The 18,869-nt window shown below is 39.8% G+C and overlaps 1 protein-coding gene across 5 annotated transcripts in view; it reads left to right on the top strand.

Moving 5' to 3' along the window:
• LOC126292273 (uncharacterized) overlaps positions 1–15,884 on the top strand; it is a 32,769-nt gene extending 16,885 nt beyond the window's left edge. For 4 of the 5 annotated variants that reach the window (XM_049986179.1, XM_049986180.1, XM_049986178.1 and 1 more), the window contains exon 2: positions 14,454–15,884. In XM_049986179.1, the coding sequence (XP_049842136.1) occupies positions 14,837–15,217 (381 nt within the window). In that variant the 5' untranslated portion in view covers positions 14,454–14,836 and the 3' untranslated portion in view covers positions 15,218–15,884. Of the gene's footprint in view, positions 1–10,599; positions 11,853–14,453 lie in introns of those variants that run through there. The other variant, XR_007552071.1, reaches the window with a different exon arrangement.
• The last annotated feature ends 2,985 nt before the right edge of the window (positions 15,885–18,869 follow it).

Below are 18,869 nucleotides of genomic sequence, written 5' to 3'. Positions count from 1 at the left end.
TACAAAATTTTACAATTAGACATGACATGACATATTTATGTACACGAAATTCAGGTTGTGCCATCTATTTCTTGCTGTGCATGTGCACTAACGGAGTACTATTTCCTTCTTTACAGAATATTGAAATCTATGGCATCTGCCATCAAGAATTCTGCAAAACTCGACGAGAGACCCTAAGTGCTGCAAATTATGAATGGACAAAATATACAAAAGAATAGTGCAAAAACCTCACTACCCCACTATCCATCGTCCAGCAGTGGGCAAGGAGGTGGGAGTAGGATCAAGATAGAAGGATTGGGTTATATTCATATTTACAAAATCTTCATCAATACAGTAGTGTTTTCACACATGTGTGCGACGAATAGTGTATCTGTTTGCGTAACGTATGCATCATAAACTTTGCCATTGCGCAAGTGTCACTGACTTTAAGCCAATTCATGTTGTATTCAGTTTCATCCTTTAAAGTTGATCCGAATTGCTAAGCAAAAAGAAATTCAATGATCATTGTCAATCACTTCCTGTAAATCAGTCAAAGATTTTTGCAAGAATCAATGTGAGTACCGTATATGGTTTAATTCACTCGTTGAATTAGTCATGTTTAGGTAAATACGCGCTTAATGACACGGTAGTTTATATTCCTGAAAAAAATTCGGTCAGTAAACGTACTAATAAATGACTATAGGATCCGTCCATAAGAGGTGTACTTTAGTGAGTATCACGTAGTAAAATAAATATATGAATTTCCTGTAGGTAAAGGAAAATGAATGCGCTTTAGTTTCCATAAAGACAAGAAAATCGCTGTGTCCACGAAGACAGCTGCGTCGTACTGCTTCACACACAAATCTTCAAAAACTTATCCACTTTGCTGAAAGAGAAAGAAAAAATCTCATACACTAAAGTATGTTTTCTTGTAATCGTGAATTGTACGTCATACCGGTAGTCGTGTAGTTTTTGTTTCCTGGTCGAGAACATGAGCAGAGAGCGGGAGACTTCGTATCCTAGCAATTGTTTTATGAGAGTCGCATTTTCTTAACTCTGGTCCAGACAGAACGACATAAAATTGCATAACTTATATACTATCCCACTTACACAAATACATATGTCCATGTCCTCACAGTATCAAGTAATGAGTGCTAGATTTCACCTAAATTACTTCACAGGATAAAAACATTTTTTTAAATAGTGTTAATGTTAGTGAGTTCATAAGTTCGTAACCATTAAACACGACCTTCGTAAATGTAAAATACGAATCTTACGAAGGCAGCCTGCATGCATGGTACTACACAATTAGCCTATGTAAAGAATGAGATTCTATAACGACAGCAATTTTTATTCGCTACGTAAGCAGATTATTTATTTCGCTGTGGCTGATAAACATTTTTCCTCCACAATGACCTATGTACAAAATTTACGTTTGTTACGATGGAGAGCACACAAACTCTTTATGCCAAGCGTGAGATAATGGTTTTTTAAATAGGGCACATACCAAATAAGTTTTTCTTTCTCCTTTTTTATTGCCTGCACGGCGAATCATTTCTCATTAACATCTATCAGTATTCATACACACATATCGTTTTCATTCATACAGCTTCATATAATTAATATTCACCTTTCTTCTCATAGAACAGCTTCAATATAAATCGCAAATCATCAAATAATACTACGTGGTGGCATCATTGGCTCACACATAACGAAATCCTCATCATCATCATAAAAACTACCTTATAAACTAAAATTCACATTCATTCTTTCACACTCATTTCAGCACAATCATTCACTCATGCTGGCGTATAGTATAGCATTCTGGTGGCTCTCAAATTCGTCACAGTTATTAACATAATAAAATCTTTTTTCTTGTACATAGTTTCCTGTTCTAGAAAATGCCTGTTTAAGGAGTAAGTTTGGTCGCTAACTTCGTTGTCCTTGGCTAGTAGTCAAATTATTCGTAGCATAGTAAATATAACGTAGATTAAATAGTTCTTGGATTGCATGTAATGTTTAACGTAGATTTGCTATAGTTTAATGCGTTATGATTCTTTGCATTGACTAACAATTAACACTAACATTTTAGCTGTAACTAGCACATCCTTTCTCTTTCTCTTACTTTACATACTGCTTTAAGTGGTGGTGGACGTAAAGTCCTTTAACTTTCTGTGTTGTAGGGTATGCTAATAAATAACGTCCAGGGTGAGGAATATCGACGATCCGGTATGGACCTGAGTAAACTAATTGCCATTTCTTAAGCAAATGTTTTAGCCTCGTAGATTTGGGATGGGTTGTGAGCAATACCAAATCATCAATTTCGAACACACGTGTCGGTCTGACCCGTTTATCAAATTTTTTCTTCCGGAGCTCCGCAGTGTGTGCCAGGGTAATGGCAGCTTGCCTTACCTTTTCCTGCAAAGAAATATCGTTCGAAGACAACTACTTAGGCAGGGGACTTGACCATGAGTTTTTTTCTGGTTCGTCTGATAATAACTCGGTAGGTGAGAATCCGGTTGAACTATGTGGCAAATTGTTCACAATGTACTCGAACGGAGCGAGGTATTCTATCCATTTGGAATGTTTTGTAGAAGAATGGATGCGCATAAATTGATTAAATTCTTTAAAAATTCGCTCAACGGGGTTACCCTGTGGGTGAAATCGGGAAGTAAGAACATGTTTAATATCGGAATCTTGCAGAAATGATTTCCACTTTGCACTCGTAAAGTACGATGCATTGTCCGTTAGGACAGCGACAGGTTTTCCGACGCGGGCTAGGTAGTCGGCCGAAAAGCGTCGAATGATAGCCGCAACAGTGGCTGTGCGCAAGGCGTACAATTTCACATACTCAGTAAAAACGTCCAATATAGCCAAAATGTATTTAGCACCACCGCAGGATTGTGGATAGGGTCCGCCAATGTCTACGGAAATCAAATCAAGCGGTTGCTTTGGAAGAATGGGATGCAATTCAATTGATGCATGTTTGTTCAAATATTTTGCCTTCTGGCAAATGATACATTTGCGAATGACCTGCAGGACTCTACATCGCATGTTAGGAAAATAGCAGAAGCGTAGGATCTTGGCGGCACATTTATTAATGCCATAATGTCCCCAGGTTTTGTGGGTGAACAAAATGAAGTCGTCAACATAAGCTTCCGGTAAACATACCAACCAACACTCTGACACGAGATGGGAACTTTGAAACAGTACACCATTGTTGATCTTGTAGTAATTTTGAAGATTAGAATTTTAATTCTGACATAATTTTGTTTTTACTGTAGACCACCTAGGATCGGCATCTTGTAACTGTGCAAAATCCCTGCAGATTTGGTGATAGTAGCGGTTGTAGGATTCGTCATACATTAACATGACCTGAAAGTCGGAAGTTTGCTCATGCAAATCTGAAAGATTTTTCGCATCGTGCGGAAGACGAGAAAGAGCGTCCGCAACAATATTGGTTTCGCCGGAGATGTAAATAATTTCGAAATCGTATTCTTGTAACGACAAACACCAACGAGTGAGCCGGGAATGAAGTAATTTGCAAGACAGTAAAAATGATAAAGCTTGGTGGTCTGTATAGATGCGTGTATGTTTTCCCCAGAGAAAATATTGAAATTTTCGCATAGACCAAATAATTGCAAGGGTCTCGCGTTCCGTAACTGGATACGATCTCTCGCATTCAGTTAAGGTGCGACTGGCAAAACTGGTAGGTTTTACTATTGTTCGATCATGTTCAACAGACAGTTGAAACAAAAAGGCCCCAAGTCCATAAGATGACGCATCGGTCGATAGGCAGAAGTCTTTTGACATGTCCGGATGACAGAGGAGTTGTGCGTGGATTAATGATTGTTTAATTTTTTCAAAATCGGCTTGACATTCTGTAGTCCATCGCCAAAGGGAATTTTTCTTTAGAAGATTTAGAAGATGTGGGCTGTTAAGAGCTTGCTGTGTCACGAACTTCCTGAAAAATGACGAAAGACCCAAAAATGCTTTAAGTTGTTTTTTGGTTCGGGGTGCAGGAAAGTTGCGAATTGCTTCAGTCTTTTTAGAGTCCGGCCTGATGCCTTCCAGCGTGAGGATGTGGCCAAGGAACTTAATCTGTTGTCGGGCGAACCTTGATTTTTCCAAATTGATTGTCACGCCTGCATCGGCGAATTTAATCAAAATTTGTCTTAGAAGATCGACATGTTCTTCCCAGGTGGCAGTCGCCACAACTAAATCATCCACATAGGGAGTGATTTGTGAAAGTAAATCTGGCCCGAGGACGTCGTCAAGCGCCTCGATAAAGATTCCTGCACTTATTCATAACCCGAATGGCAAAACACGGAATTGGTATGATCGTCCTTCGCACAAAAATGCGGTATATTTACGTGATTCAGGATGTAGAAGAACCTGGTAGTAGGACGATCGTAGGTCGATATTAGTCAGAAATTTGGCGTTGTGAAATTTCAGGAGTTGTTCGTCCAGATTTACAGGGCGAGTATTTACCGGTATAATAATTTTGTTGATTTCGCGTGCATCGAGAACAAGACGCACGCTTCCATCGGATTTCGAAACTGACAACAAAGGGTTGCAATACGGCGAGTGCGAATTTTCCAACGTAGCATTCTGTTAATTTCCTTCATAACCGCTGGTTTTTTAGACCACGATATGTTGTAGTGTGTACGACAAAATGTTAGGTGGGGTTTGACATCCATCTTGTACACATACCCACGTATGATACCAGGTTTATCTTGAAAGACTACTGAAAATTGTTGAAGAAGGTGAAACAGATTCTGTTTTTGCAAATCAGTTAGATGGTAGGCTTCGGCACACTTTTTCCACAGAGTTTTACTATCAGCATTGTAAGAAGAATTGCAATTGTTTGTCATAGAAAAATTAGTGATGGGCACAGATTGTACTTTCAAGTGACGTACGTCCCGATAAGAATTGTTGTTATTAATTGTTTTAGATAAAGGTATCAAAATTCTTTGCTTTTCAACCGTCAATTGACAGATACCATTCCCTAAGTCAATCACTGCCGAATACTGATTTAAGAAATCGATGCCGAAAAGACATGGAACTGTTAAATTATCCACAACAAGGAAATGATAACGAACATGCACGTTGGAAACAACAAAAGTTAGAAGAGCTTGTAATTTGACATTTTTTGATTTGTTTCCAGTGGCACCGATGATTCGGCAGTTCTGCACTGGAAACGTCGGAAGTTTAGAATCTTTATCTAGATCCAAGTACAGGGAACTAGAAATCACGCTTGCTGACGCTCCAGTGTCGAATAACACTTCTACAATGGATTTCTCTAACGATAAAACAGCAGTTGCCTGAACCGTTACCTTTACTTTGTCGTTATTACTAGACTTATTATTCTCGGCAAGAAGGTCATGTTCCATAGTGTGTCCGTCTTGGAATCTCAAAAAACAATTTGCAAGATTATTTGCGCCCGTGCTCACGTTCTCGACCGGGGGTTGGGCGCTTACGCCGGTCTGCTCATGTTTTCCGCCGCGTTATTAGGCGACGCATTTTGGTCATCACTTACCTCAATAATATTTATCCTTTGTTCATGGACATGTTTGGTATTCGGTGGAGTTTGATTACCGCAGTCCTGATTATTAGCATTGTTTGTTGGTACAAAGTGTCGTGCATTCGGAAACATATAATTGTAGTTGTGTGGTGTATAGTTCGAGTTTCCCCACTGCGGGGGTGGATAACTGACTTTAGAATTTTGACAATTTGAATTATTCTGCTGATATGGCGAATTTCTCTCAAAATAACCAGGGTTGTATCTTCCATCCTGACGTCTGTTTTGATTGTTGTTGTTTCGGTTACGGTAAAATTGACCATTACCAAAACTGTTGTAATTGTTGGAATTTTGGAATCGGGGATCGCAAGATTGCTGCGAATATTGTGTGAAGTTGGGCTGTTGTGATTTTTGCCTCTGATTTTGAGGAAGCGGGTTTGCATTCCACATGTTACCGCTGTTGTTATTTTGATTGAAATTATGGCAATTGTTTTGGCGAGGGTTGGAATTAGCATTATAAATATGTGGAGTGTTCCCTGAATCTCCTCTAAACACAAGGTCTACTTCATTCAAATAATCTAGAAATTTCTTGATGTTAGTTTCCGGATCACCAATTAATTGTGTCCGGTAATGCAGGGGTAAATGACTTTTTAAGGTGTTAATCACATCGGCAAGATCGGCCGGTTTTGACCAATAAAGTGTTTTGTCCAGGTATCTTTCAAAATATTGACGCAAAGTTTCTTTACGAGGGTTGTATGGTTCGGGATTGTGAACTTCACGTCGAAGTTGTTTTTGCTCATGTTCTGACCAGAATTCCTGCAGAAAAGCCTCTTCAAATTGCTTGAAAGTTAAATTTTGCCTTTTTATTTCAGCTCCCCATCTGGATGCTCGCCCCCTCAACAGATTACTTACAAAAAAAATCTTTTCCGCATCTGACCAGTTGTGCGGAAACATTCCGTCAAAAGACCTAATAAAAACAATCGGGTGCACCGCTTGGGTATCATCGGAACTGAACGTTGGAAAATAGGCATGTTTAATCATGTTACCGTCAACAATACCGGCAGGCACTATAGGGCCTGAACTATTGTTCCCTGGTGAAACTTCATGGCACAAGGGTGGTTGAGAATTACTGTTTTGTGCGATCACTGAGAGCGGCTCTGTTTGATGTTTTTCGCTCGCAAGTGATTCGCTGTTAGACTGTGGAACAAACTGCACAGTGAAATTAGGCGGTGAACTCGTTGTGAGTGGGGTTGTAGGCGGAACAGTAACTACGTTAGAATCGGGAGTTAATAACTGAGAAATTTGGTTTTTTAAAGTGTTGGTCTTGGTTTGCACCTGCGACATGGCCTGGTGTAAAATCTCTTTTGTAGCGGTTTCTACCCTTTGCTCAATGAGCTTGTTGCAAATACCACATTCGTGCACTAATTTTTCTGCAATGTTTGCGTTACACTCTAAAGAAAGCGATTCTGTTTTTTCCTCCAAATGGGAAATTTTTTCTTTCATTTCTAACTGTTGTAAGCATACTACGCTAACTTGTTGAGTAATACCTTCGATATCCATCGAAATTTTATTTTGTGAGGTGGTTTGATTTTGCACGAAATTCTGAACTAGATCATTGACCTGAGCCTGAGCTTTCGTGACCTGATCCAACTTGGTTTTACATGACTGCATTTCGGAATTTGTCACTGTTTGATATTTAACAAAGGAATTTTCGTGAGTGTTTACACGACATGACAATTCGTTGAAACTTTCGGTCAATTGTGTCGTTTTTGAATTAAGTTCTGAGATTTGGTTAGCCTGTTTTTCCAGAGTAGATGTTACCTCAGAAGACAATTGATCGATTTTGCTGTTTAATTCTTTTGTACTCTGCTCCTGTTTATCAAATCTAGTGTCTAGTTTATCAAACCTTTCATTAAGGATGCTATCCATACTTCGCGTAAGAAGTTGTATTAAAATTCCGTCCTGATTCGGATCAATGTTTGGATCATTGTTCCTTTCACTAGAGTTGTGCATATTAGGATCGGAGTGGGAAATCCCTAGTTGGACACGTCTACTATCGTTTTCCATAGGGTCAGGATTATTGGGTGTGTCACCTGATGAATTACTTTCGTTACTTAGTATTATTTGATGTGATACACCTGCAGTAAATTCCATAGATTCTGGGCTGGAAAAGCCTAGGAAAGGGGATGCTGATGATACAGTAGCATCACCGTTATCAGTTTGCTGTTGCTGTTGTTCCATTTTTGCCAATAATTAACAAACGTGAAATATACAAATAGTACACCCAGAATGGCGATGGCTTGCAAAGTACAAAAGATAAATAAAATTTAAATAGTTAGACGGTAATAACTATTACTTGATAGAATTTCCAAAAATGTCTGAATTATTATTGTGGTTGTAACCGTATTCGCGTAGCTAATCTGAAAGTGGTGACATGACGTAACAAACAGGATTGACTCATAACAATGACTTCTGCATATCTTACTGTTGAATTTCAATGTTACAATAATAGAAATTCCATTGACAAAGGGTATGATTCTTGTTTAGGGAAAGGCATGGGAAATGGGAATAAAAGTTAGCATAGGCGGGAGGCGCACGCTGGACAATGGCATAGCAGAACAAATGCTTTTGCACTACTCACCGCGCTGCGTTGAAGCTTGCAGAAATCTTGTTAATCTTGAAACAATGTTAGCTCTCGTTTTCATATTGGGCATGAAAGAGAAAATTACTGTTTTTTAGCCAATGTACAAGACAATAAATATTACTACACGTATGATTTTACTTTAATTTGCCCTTGTTAAGTTCATTCCAGTAAAATCCGAAGATTGGCGTCCTGTAAATGGTCGCCAGTGTGATGTCCGGAATTAAAAAAAAAAGGGGAGGGTGGTAATTTTTTTTTTTTTTTTTTTTTTTTTTTTTTTGTAGAAGGGAAAGAAAGAAAAAAGGGTGAATAAAGGTGAAGGGGTGTGGTTCTATTTTTACTGGAATGAACTTATTGATGGACATCACAAAAATTTATTTTACCTATTTTTTTTTTTTTTTTTTTTTTTTTTTTTTTTTTTTTTTTTTTTTTTACTCATCGAAGAAGACAACACAACACATATAAAAGAAATCATCACACTAATATTATCTACAGAATGATCGTTTCACAAGACACTTTCTAGCTCGACTGACTCTTAAGACTGAACAAGACTCAACTGACTCTACTCTCTCTCTGGACCACAGCCTCTTCACGTCCCTCTGTACCAGAGATTTCAACTGTGATTAGCACGCCGATTATTTAATTAATCGTACAGCCGCTGGGCGCGCGCTTGGCGCGTCATTTAAATGGGGTTAAACGCACACCGCGAGAGGTGTGGGCTAGCGGTGTCTTACAGGTATCGCCACAGTTTTGTTATCACAGTATTTGGAGAATTGAGCTGCATAGTAATGGAAGTTAGATTTTTGTTGTGTTAGATCTAATGATTAACCAAGAGGCAGTAGTTGTGGATGTCAGCTGAGTTCATATACTGATTGACATCTTTTGTAGATTTGTCAGAGGGTAGCTCAACTCAAAGGTGTAACCCCTCAGTGATACATGAGCAGTTGTCGTTGCTATGGAATTTTAAGTGTGTGTGTGTGTGTGTGTGTGTGTGTGTGTGTGTGTGTGTGTGTGTGTGTGTCAGGTGATTTAAGGCTGAATGTGTTCTGAGTTGAGAATTTTGTAAGTCCTAGATATGGCAAATAATGTGCGTTTGCATTACTTCTTGGATCTTTGCTGTGTAATTTTTGTGGATTTTTGGTTGATTTGAGGATCATTACGTGATAGAATGTCGATAGTGAAGGTTGCTTGTGTTTTCTTTGTGTAGGCAAGCTCTTTAATGTGCATTGTTAATTTGTTTGCTGCTACTCCTGTGATAACTAAAAGTATCAGATATTTTTCCGTGAGTGCGTCTGTGTTGTGAGAATAATGTTCATGTCTGATGGAGTGCACCTGCGCCATTAGCTGTTGGAAAGAACTTGCAAATGGCAGCATGGTAACAACTGTCTAACAAACGATGGAAAGTGAATCTGTACTGTGGAAATGTGAAGAAGACGTTTGATGTTGTTCCTTGATGGTAGAAGTGTGAATGGGCATTTGGAGAAATACAAAAGTGATGCTGTACTGAAGGCATTGAAACAACAGACCAGTTAGAGGAAGAACAGAAGTAACTTTGCACCGTGTGTTAGAGGCACAAGTGGAAGAACAGTATGAATACAGGTTGCCTCCTGATGCATGAAACATCTCACACAGGGACAGTGATTGTTTTCTTGATGCAGGCTAATTTGTGTTAGTATTGCTTGTGTATTGATATCCTCTTCCAGAAAAAGACATACAATGCTTTGTTTGAGAACACACATTGTTGGACAGAGATTTGAAAGATGTTATGTCATGAATGCTTGGAAATGAGTTTAGAACAAAAGAAACATATCCTGTTGAGTTTTGGAGATTTCATTTGGTAAGTAGTAGTGGAATGGCAATGAGATTAAGTTGCTGGTAATCCCAAGTTCTTGAATGTCATGACATTTTCTACGAGCTGGCATTTGGAATTTGTATGACATTAGCTGACGGACTACAGTGCTGCTGCACACAAGGTTAGTGAGTGTGTACTTTTTGAGTGAGCAGACTAAACTGGTGGCCATGTGAGAAGATTTTCTCAGTGTGCTACTACCGTAATGGGTCTTACATGTTTATTGCAGCTATTTTCAGTGTATATCGGTATAGACAAAAGAACGCAATCCCATAATTGAATGTGAAAACCCCATGTGGCACTAGAGTGAGACTTGAAATGGAAGGTTTCTAGAAGACGTCCGGCTGAATATATTCATGTGATACAATTACTGTGCATTGGAATTGTATAGAAGGTTGACTCACAAATTGTAATGTGTTGGGAAGCTACCTATCTACTGGCGTCAGCTCCCATTGGAAGTAAAGGTTTGTGAATGTGTTTGCAGTTTGCTTGTCGAATTCGTTGACTAGTGTAAGAGCTAATTAAATAGTGCAGGATCACTATTAGTTGCCCTTAGCTATTGTTAAATTTGTACTTTTGACATAGTCAGATCTGTTTAGTGTGATTATTTGCAGTTGGGTGTACTATGTTTAGCACAGGGCGTTGCATCTTTATATAGTGAGAAGTGGCACAGAGTTAGTGGAGAATAGCGTTGTTCTCTCCGAGTTTAGTATTTTGTATGTTCATGAGTAGTTGAGTACTAGGTGGGGGAAGAGTGCTACTATGAAAAATGACATATCTTACTTAATGATGACTACTAGACACGGGATGTGTGTGTTAATTGGGTATATGACGAGTGTTTGAAGTTCTTGAGAAGAATTAGTAACTGTCGTTTGCACTTGTAAATAAGTGGCAGTAGGAGTACAGTGTTTTGTTATTATTGCAATGCTTGAAACATTTGTTTTACATATAACATGCCTTGGTGATACGTGTCTTGCTTTGACAGGATGATCGATGCTAGTGAATATTATCGATTTCACCAATAGCGGATTAAGACAGTGAGGTTTTCATGCAGCGAAGCGTTGGAGAAATTTGAGAGAGCAGAGCTAAGAGTTTTCGAAGCTTGTTGGGAAGTTGTATTTCATAGTTTGGTGCTTTTCTTGAACCGGGTCCATTTACTATTTTTTATGCGGTGAAGAAGCAAAGCAGTGCATTATCATTAGCATATGCTGAAGGCAGACTTGCAGTGGAGAATAGTTGCTGCACATTGAAGTACCAAGAGGAAATGTTGATGAGGTAAGGAATAGTGTTTGGATACAAAAGTTTAGTCCCAAGGTTATTTAAGGAATGAGAGGGAGATTGAAATTTAGTTGTGCATGTTGTATTTGAAGTTATGCAAAGTTTGTGGAGGGTAAATTTGAATGTCACAGTGTCAGAGTGACAGGATGAAGTTTGCTTGTGTATTGATATCCTCTTCCAGAAAAAGACGTACAATGCTTTGTTTGAGAACACAGATTATTGGACAAAGATTTGAAAGAAATTATGTCATGAATGCTTGAGTTTTGAACAAAGGAGATTTTATGTGGCAAGTAGTAGTGGAATGGCAATTGGAATAACTTTCTGGTAATACCAAGTTCTTGAGTGGCATGACACTTTCTAGGAGCTGGCATTTGGAATTTGTTTGTGACTTGATGTGGGAAGAAATGCAGCCCGCAGAAGTCTCTCTCTTGTTGTGGGAATTAAATGACAGTAACTTCGAGAGACGATTGTTTCACTCAGTGAGACGCAGTGTAGAGAATGAAGAGAACTGGTTGTGCAGAACAACATGTGCTGAGCTGCCTACCGATCCAGCATAGGACCGAAGCAGTTTGGATGGATACTTGGTAATTGTATTGACTTATTCTGTTTTAGAGAACGCTGTCTCTGATGTAGATTTAGGTTTGCTGTCAGATTATTGTGTTTTGCTATCACAGTTTTTGGAGAATTGTGCATAGTAATTGTAGTTAAATTTTTGTTATATTAGACCTAATGATTAAGCAACAGACACTAGTAATGGATGTCAGCTCAGTTCACATTCCTATTGACTTCTTTTGTAGATTTGAGGATAGGGAACCTCAATTCAGAGATGTAACTCTTCAGCTAAGTGTCACCAGTTGTTGTTGCTATGGAAATTTAATGTGTGAATGTTTGTGTGTGTTTTTGCATTACTTGTTGGTTTTTTGCCTTTGTAATTTTTGTGGACTGTTGTTGATTTGAGGAGTAGTAATTGATAGAATAGCGAGTGTGCAGGTTTGTTCTGTGGTGTTTGTGTAGGCTAGCTCTTAATAAGGATTTGATAATATAGTAGCGGATGCAGAGGTTTAGTTTTTTGATGCATCCATGCATTGGAGAAATTTGAGAGACCAGAGCCAAGTGTTTTTGAATCTTGTTGATAATTTGTATTTCATAATTTGCTGCTTTTCTTGAACCAGGACCATTTACTATTTTTTGTTGTCAGTGCATCAGCTAACAAGAGTAAGCTCGCACCTGACCTATGTTGATGAGGAATCGAATGGTGTTTGGATGCAAAAGTTTAGTTCTAATGTTATTTAATGAATGAGTGGGTGATTCAAATGTTATTGGTCTCGTTGTAGTTATATATATGTTAAGTTTGTGAAGAATAATCTTAGGTATGTTGGTTGCCATGTGTTAGGTTCAGCTCTTAGGGATACGTTTGTAACTTGCTAATTGTGTAATGTTTGTTTTTTTGAATTTCTAAATTTGTGTAGTTGCGAGTAGGTAGTGGGTGGTTCGGGCCTATTTAAAATGACAAGTTGAGCTGGTGAGTTTATGAGAGAAAATGCTTTACAGCAATTTTTTTTGGTACTTTGTCAATATTAATGTTTTTCCTCTTTCTGGTTAATTGTTGTTGTCCATAGGTTTGAAAATAATGCAGATTGCCTTTTACCTCGGCATTTTGTCGTTTCTCAATTCCTGTGAGTTCATTGTGACATATCTTTTATTGTTTCTGTGCAGCATGGATTCAGTGATCAGATGTGATTTTGTGTTCCACTATGTTGTTGACTTTTGTAAACTAATTATTTTTTTTTCATAGTTTCACAGGGATAAATGAAAAAAAATTGCTTTCAACAATATTTGCAGTTATTTTTGCCACATAACTATTTTTATTTCCAAACCCTCTTATGTTGGCTTTGTATAAACATCACTCTCGACAGCTCTTGCCAGACAGAGGAGGTTTATAGTCAAAAGAGGAGAAAAAAATCATTCTTTTGTTATGTTTGGATACATTACATCTGGTCTCACTGGATACTGTTGCTTCAATGACAGTATGCATTGTATGTATTATGACATTTGATGTATAAGAGTAACACTCAGTGTTACAATACTGACACTTATTATGCATGTTACACGGTCCGGAATTTATTCCTTTATTGCTGGACCAGATGATGATTGGTTGGCAGAGGTTGTTGTTGTTGTTTGTTAGCATTTATTAATAACAAAAACTGAAATCTTCTTGGTATTACTTCACAAATTAATAATTATATAAGTTATTGCCTTTTTGTACTTAGTCTTTATTATACGTAATTTAGTGTCCATCCTTCAATTATGGAAGTTTTTATCGCTTTTTGTCCACATTGGAGGTACATTTTTTGTGGACAGTGGAGCTGTATTGTTCGGTTCCAACTGCCAAAACTGCAATGTTGTCAGTGCATCAGCTAACAAGAGTAAGCTCGCACCTGACCTTTCTGTGTTGGTCTGTCCAACTTAATTCCCCAGTTGTTCCGTTCAGTACACACTTCATCCTACACACCTTGAGAATCATGTTATTTGATGTCTAATATCCATAATTTGGGCCATTTAACACATTTTTAATTGAAGATTGTAAATACATCTCACAAGTCATGTTACAATTTAAATTCATTATCTCAGTGTCTTCTGGAAGCATAAGAATAATTCCACATTTACCATGCACATTTACACCACTTTCACGTACATTTCCATTCAGCTACACTTTTTTATACATGTTTACTCTAAAATACATACTACTTTGTACTCTTTGTATCACCAACATTTTGAAAGCATCGTTTTTAAAGGAGGATAGGGCTTTCTGTAAGCCATTCTTCTTAATATTACATTGTTTTAAGGATAGAAAGAAGTTTGGAAGTTTATTTACGGTATTTTGAGGCCCTTTCCTACTTCAAGCTAATGGACACATCTTATTCTCCACTGCACATCACAGTCTTCATCAGAATTCTGTCACGTCTATGCCTGTAACTACATTTCAACAGAATCTACGGGAGGATTTCTTCAGTACATACGTAGAAGCTGCGACAGATTGCATGCGTCAAAGTGCACTTTTCTGTGGAGTGTCTGATTATACTATTAAGAAAAAAGACAAAGGAAAAATTAATACAGGGTGTCTACACCAAAATTCATTATTTTGTGAGGCAATTTAAAAATAGTAAATCTTTTTTTTGTTTCAGGTCTCACTTGTCCATTGGGTGCAGAACTTAAAGTTACTGCCTAAATTTTTTCAACATATGGTACACTTTTATTGTTGAATTGTTGTCCATAGAAGCGGAAATGGTGTCAGTTCAGGAGAAGGCACAAACTGTGCTTTAGTATGCAGAGTTTAAATCCATTGTCCATTGTTATGGTGCAAAGGCAGTTTCATGGTGTTTACAGGAAAGCAGCAACAGATGCCAAGCACATAAAAACATGGCACAGTCAGTTTCTGGAAACTGGCAGTGTTGCAAAGCGACACAGAGGTGGTCGGCGGGTCTCTGAAGAATAAGTCGAGAATATCTGCCAAACATTCCAATGAAGTCCACAAAAATCTGTTTGTCAAGCTTCATGAGAACATCAGATGCCTTGTGCAACTGTTCATAAAGTGCTCAGAAAGCAGCTGCATCTGTATTCATACAAGGTGCAGATATTGCAGGTCATAAAGCCTGATGTCAAGCAGCGACAACATGAATTTGCATGTGAAATGCTTAACCGAATTGACCAAAATCCTGTGTGCCTGTCAATTGTAATGTTTTCTGAAGAGGCCACATTCTGTGTCTCTGGAACTGTGAACAAGTGTAACGCTCAATTTTGGAGGTCTCTGAATCCACACAGTGTCAGGGAAAAGGTACGAGATAACCCGAAAGTGAATGTTTGGTGTGGCCACATGTGTGACAAGATAATTGGACCATTCTTCTTTGCTGAAATAACTGTGACAGGAATGGCGTATCTAGACACCTAGACATGCTGGAGAACTTTGTCTTCCCCCAGGTTGAAGACCTTAGATTTCAGCAAGTTGGTGCTCCACCTCACTGGTCGCTTAATGTTTGGGAAGCTCTAAATGCGACATCTCCAGGACGCTGGGTTGGACGAGGTGCACCCATGAATTGGCTTCCATGTTCTGACATCACACCGTTGCATTTTTTCTATTCCAGGAGAGAGTGATCACCACTGCTGTGCAGGATGTTCAAGATCTCCATTCTTAGATTGTGGAAGTCATTGACACCTTTCCTCCAAGACCTTTCCTGAGAATCTGGATGGATATTGAAAACAGACTAGACATTCTTCGTGTCAGTGCAGGGGCTCACATGGGAGTGTTTTGATTTGTTGTTGCAATTTTTTTTTCTTTTTTTCCCAAAACTTATTTTCACGTACAACTTATTTTTGTGAAAAATGAAGTTATTTCATTTAGTTTTGTATATGGAACACATTTACAGTAGGGAATTACTGTATGGCATTTTATGTGCATATTTACATAGATAACTCCATAAGGAATCGGCACTGTGTCTTCCTTCTGCAGTGTCTAAGTTTTGTTGTTTCTGTTTCAATTGACTGTTTCTGTTGCATATGCACAAATGTTTATTATTATTTGTTAATGCTCATGAAATTGAATATATGTCTCAAGTCAGTTCTACCTTATTTATTCTTACTACTATGGATATTTACAGAGTTACACCATTTTTTTGTTCATCAGATTGCCTTAAAGCAAATCTCTAATTCATTTTTGTACAGAATGAGTGTTTGACTACCCTACTATATTGATATTTTTGTATACTGACAGTACAAAACATTTGAACTCACATAATGTAACAATCATGTAATTCCTTCAACATTCATAGGTAATTATTGTACCATAGTACATTACATAAATATTCAAGTGATCACATCTGTTTGAGGGGAGACAGGGTTGTCGTTGCCCAGCGTATTGAAATATTTTCTGCTCTTATTTGTGAAACGAACATTACCAAGTGACTTACAACTCGCTGCTTTCATGAGACACTGCATGCATCATTTCTTACATCACTTGGTTCTCACTCTCTCATTAAGAAGTTACTGTTACTACACTCCTGGAAATTGAAATAAGAACACCGTGAATTCATTGTCCCAGGAAGGGGAAACTTTATTGACACATTCCTGGGGTCAGATACATCACATGATCACACTGACAGAACCACAGGCACATAGACACAGGCAACAGAGCATGCACAATGTCGGCACTAGTACAGTGTATATCCACCTTTCGCAGCAATGCAGGCTGCTATTCTCCCATGGAGACGATCGTAGAGATGCTGGATATAGTCCTGTGGAACGGCTTGCCATGCCATTTCCACCTGGAGCCTCAGTTGGACCAGTGTTCGTGCTGGACGTGCAGACCGCGTGAGACGACGCTTCATCCAGTCCCAAACATGCTCAATGGGGGACAGATCCGGAGATCTTGCTGGCCAGGGTAGTTGACTTACACCTTCTAGAGCACGTTGGGTGGCACGGGATACATGCGGACGTGCATTGTCCTGTTGGAACAGCAAGTTCCCTTGCCGGTCTAGGAATGGTAGAACGATGGGTTCGATGACGGTTTGGTTGTACCGTGCACTATTCAGTGTCCCCTCGACGATCACCAGAGGTGTACGGCCAGTGTAGGAGATCGCTCCCCACACCATGATGCCGGGTGTTGGGCCTGTGTGCCTCGGTCGTAAGCAGTCCTGATTGTGGCGCTCACCTGCACGGCGCCAAACACGCATACGACCATCATTGGCACCAAGGCAGAAGCGACTCTCATCGCTGAAGACGACACGTCTCCATTCGTCCCTCCATTCACGCCTGTCGCGACACCACTGGAGGCGGGCTGCACGATGTTGGGGCGTGAGCGGAAGACGGCCAAACGGTGTGCGGGACCGTAGCCCAGCTTCATGGAGATGGTTGCGAATGGTCCTCGCTGATACCCCAGGAGCAACAGTGTCCCTAATTTACTGGGAAGTGGCGGTGCGGTCCCCTACGGCACTGCGTAGGATCCTACGGTCTTGGCGTGCATCCGTGCGTCGCTGCAGTCCGGTCCCAGGTCGACGGGCATGTGCACCTTCCGCCGACCACTGGCGACAACATCGATGTACTGTGGAGACCTCAAGCCCCACGTGTTGAGCAATTCGGCGGTACGTCCACCCGGCCTCCCGCATGCCCACTATACGTCCTCGCTCAAAGTCCGTCAACTGCACATACAGTTCACGTCCACGCTGTCGCGGCATGCTACCAGTGTTAAAGACTGCGATGGAGCTCCGTATGCCACGGCAAACTGGCTGACACTGACGGCGGCGGTGCACAAACGCTGCGCAGCTAGCGCCATTCGACGGCCAACACCGCGGTTCCTGGTGTGTCCGCTGTGCCGTGCGTGTGATCAATACTTGTACAGCCCTCTCGCAGTGTCCGGAGCAAGAATGGTGGGTCTGACACACCGGTGTCAATGTGTTCTTTTTTCCATTTCCAGGAGTGTATATTGTCAATGGTAATTATTATTCACACATACTTCATTATTCCACTTTGAATTCATCTTCACATGGGGTAGGTGATGCTCTGTTGTGTACATAGTTCGGTGTAGTCAGCGCATACACATCTTTCCCACTAAAGCGCGCCCTGCTAAGCACAACAGCGCAGACGCAGCACTCGTCCGTCTCCGCACTACGAGATGGCGCTGCCATAAAGGCGGACCAAATTCTGCTTCTGGCGATCTGCGTATTAATATGTATCGCAGCCAATGAGATTGCTGCTAACATAGAATCTTTTCTCCTCGCGGATCACACTCGTGCAGTGATACCTGAATGCTCGAGGTATTATAACGAGTGTACAGACCTCCTATTAGTCAGTCTGCATTACTCTGTGCCCAACAAGATTATCATATTCCTGTACATAACCATGAAAAGAAATGTATAGACACTTTGTCAAGTATCAGAGATATGTGAGAGTAAGATTAACGTACCAAGACCAAAGGAACTTCAGATTGTCAATTGTAAACAGCATCCAGAATCAAGTTACGTAATATCTATGATTTTTATTATTTTAATAAATGTGTGTGAAAATTAATCAAGTTCTGTTTAAAGTTGGTCGCCGTCAATCTGCTACTGTAAGCGTGCAAGTGGCATTTCTATCGTATGACCTAACGGCAGAAGATAAACACGGCACGATAAGACTACGGGACATATTGCTGACACTCGCCTACTTCGTTAGAGCGACAAGTCAAATAATGTGATGGTTTGTGTACCAAAGGTCTTACAGTACACACACCACATGCTCGTTGAGCAGATTGGAGTGGGTGGTGATGGTGGGAGGTTGTATCAGACAGATCTTGCATTTAACAATACAAGAGAAGGAAAGTTGCTACTCACCATATAGCGGAGATGCTGAGCCGCAATAGGCACAATAAAAAGATTCACACAATCATAGCTTTCGGCCATTAAGGCCTTTGTCAGCAGTAGACACACATAAAAGTGCGTGCATGTGCACACACACACACACACACACACACACACACACACACACACACACACACACACACACACACACACACACACCTCCAGTCTCAGAGAGCTGAAACTACACAGTGAAGTTTCAGCTCTCTGAGACTG

The sequence above is a fragment of the Schistocerca gregaria genome, chromosome 9 (assembly GCF_023897955.1).
Source record: "Schistocerca gregaria isolate iqSchGreg1 chromosome 9, iqSchGreg1.2, whole genome shotgun sequence".
In the NCBI taxonomy this organism is placed as follows: Eukaryota; Metazoa; Arthropoda; class Insecta; order Orthoptera; family Acrididae; genus Schistocerca; species Schistocerca gregaria.
This window is presented reverse-complemented; position numbering and strand designations above follow the sequence as displayed.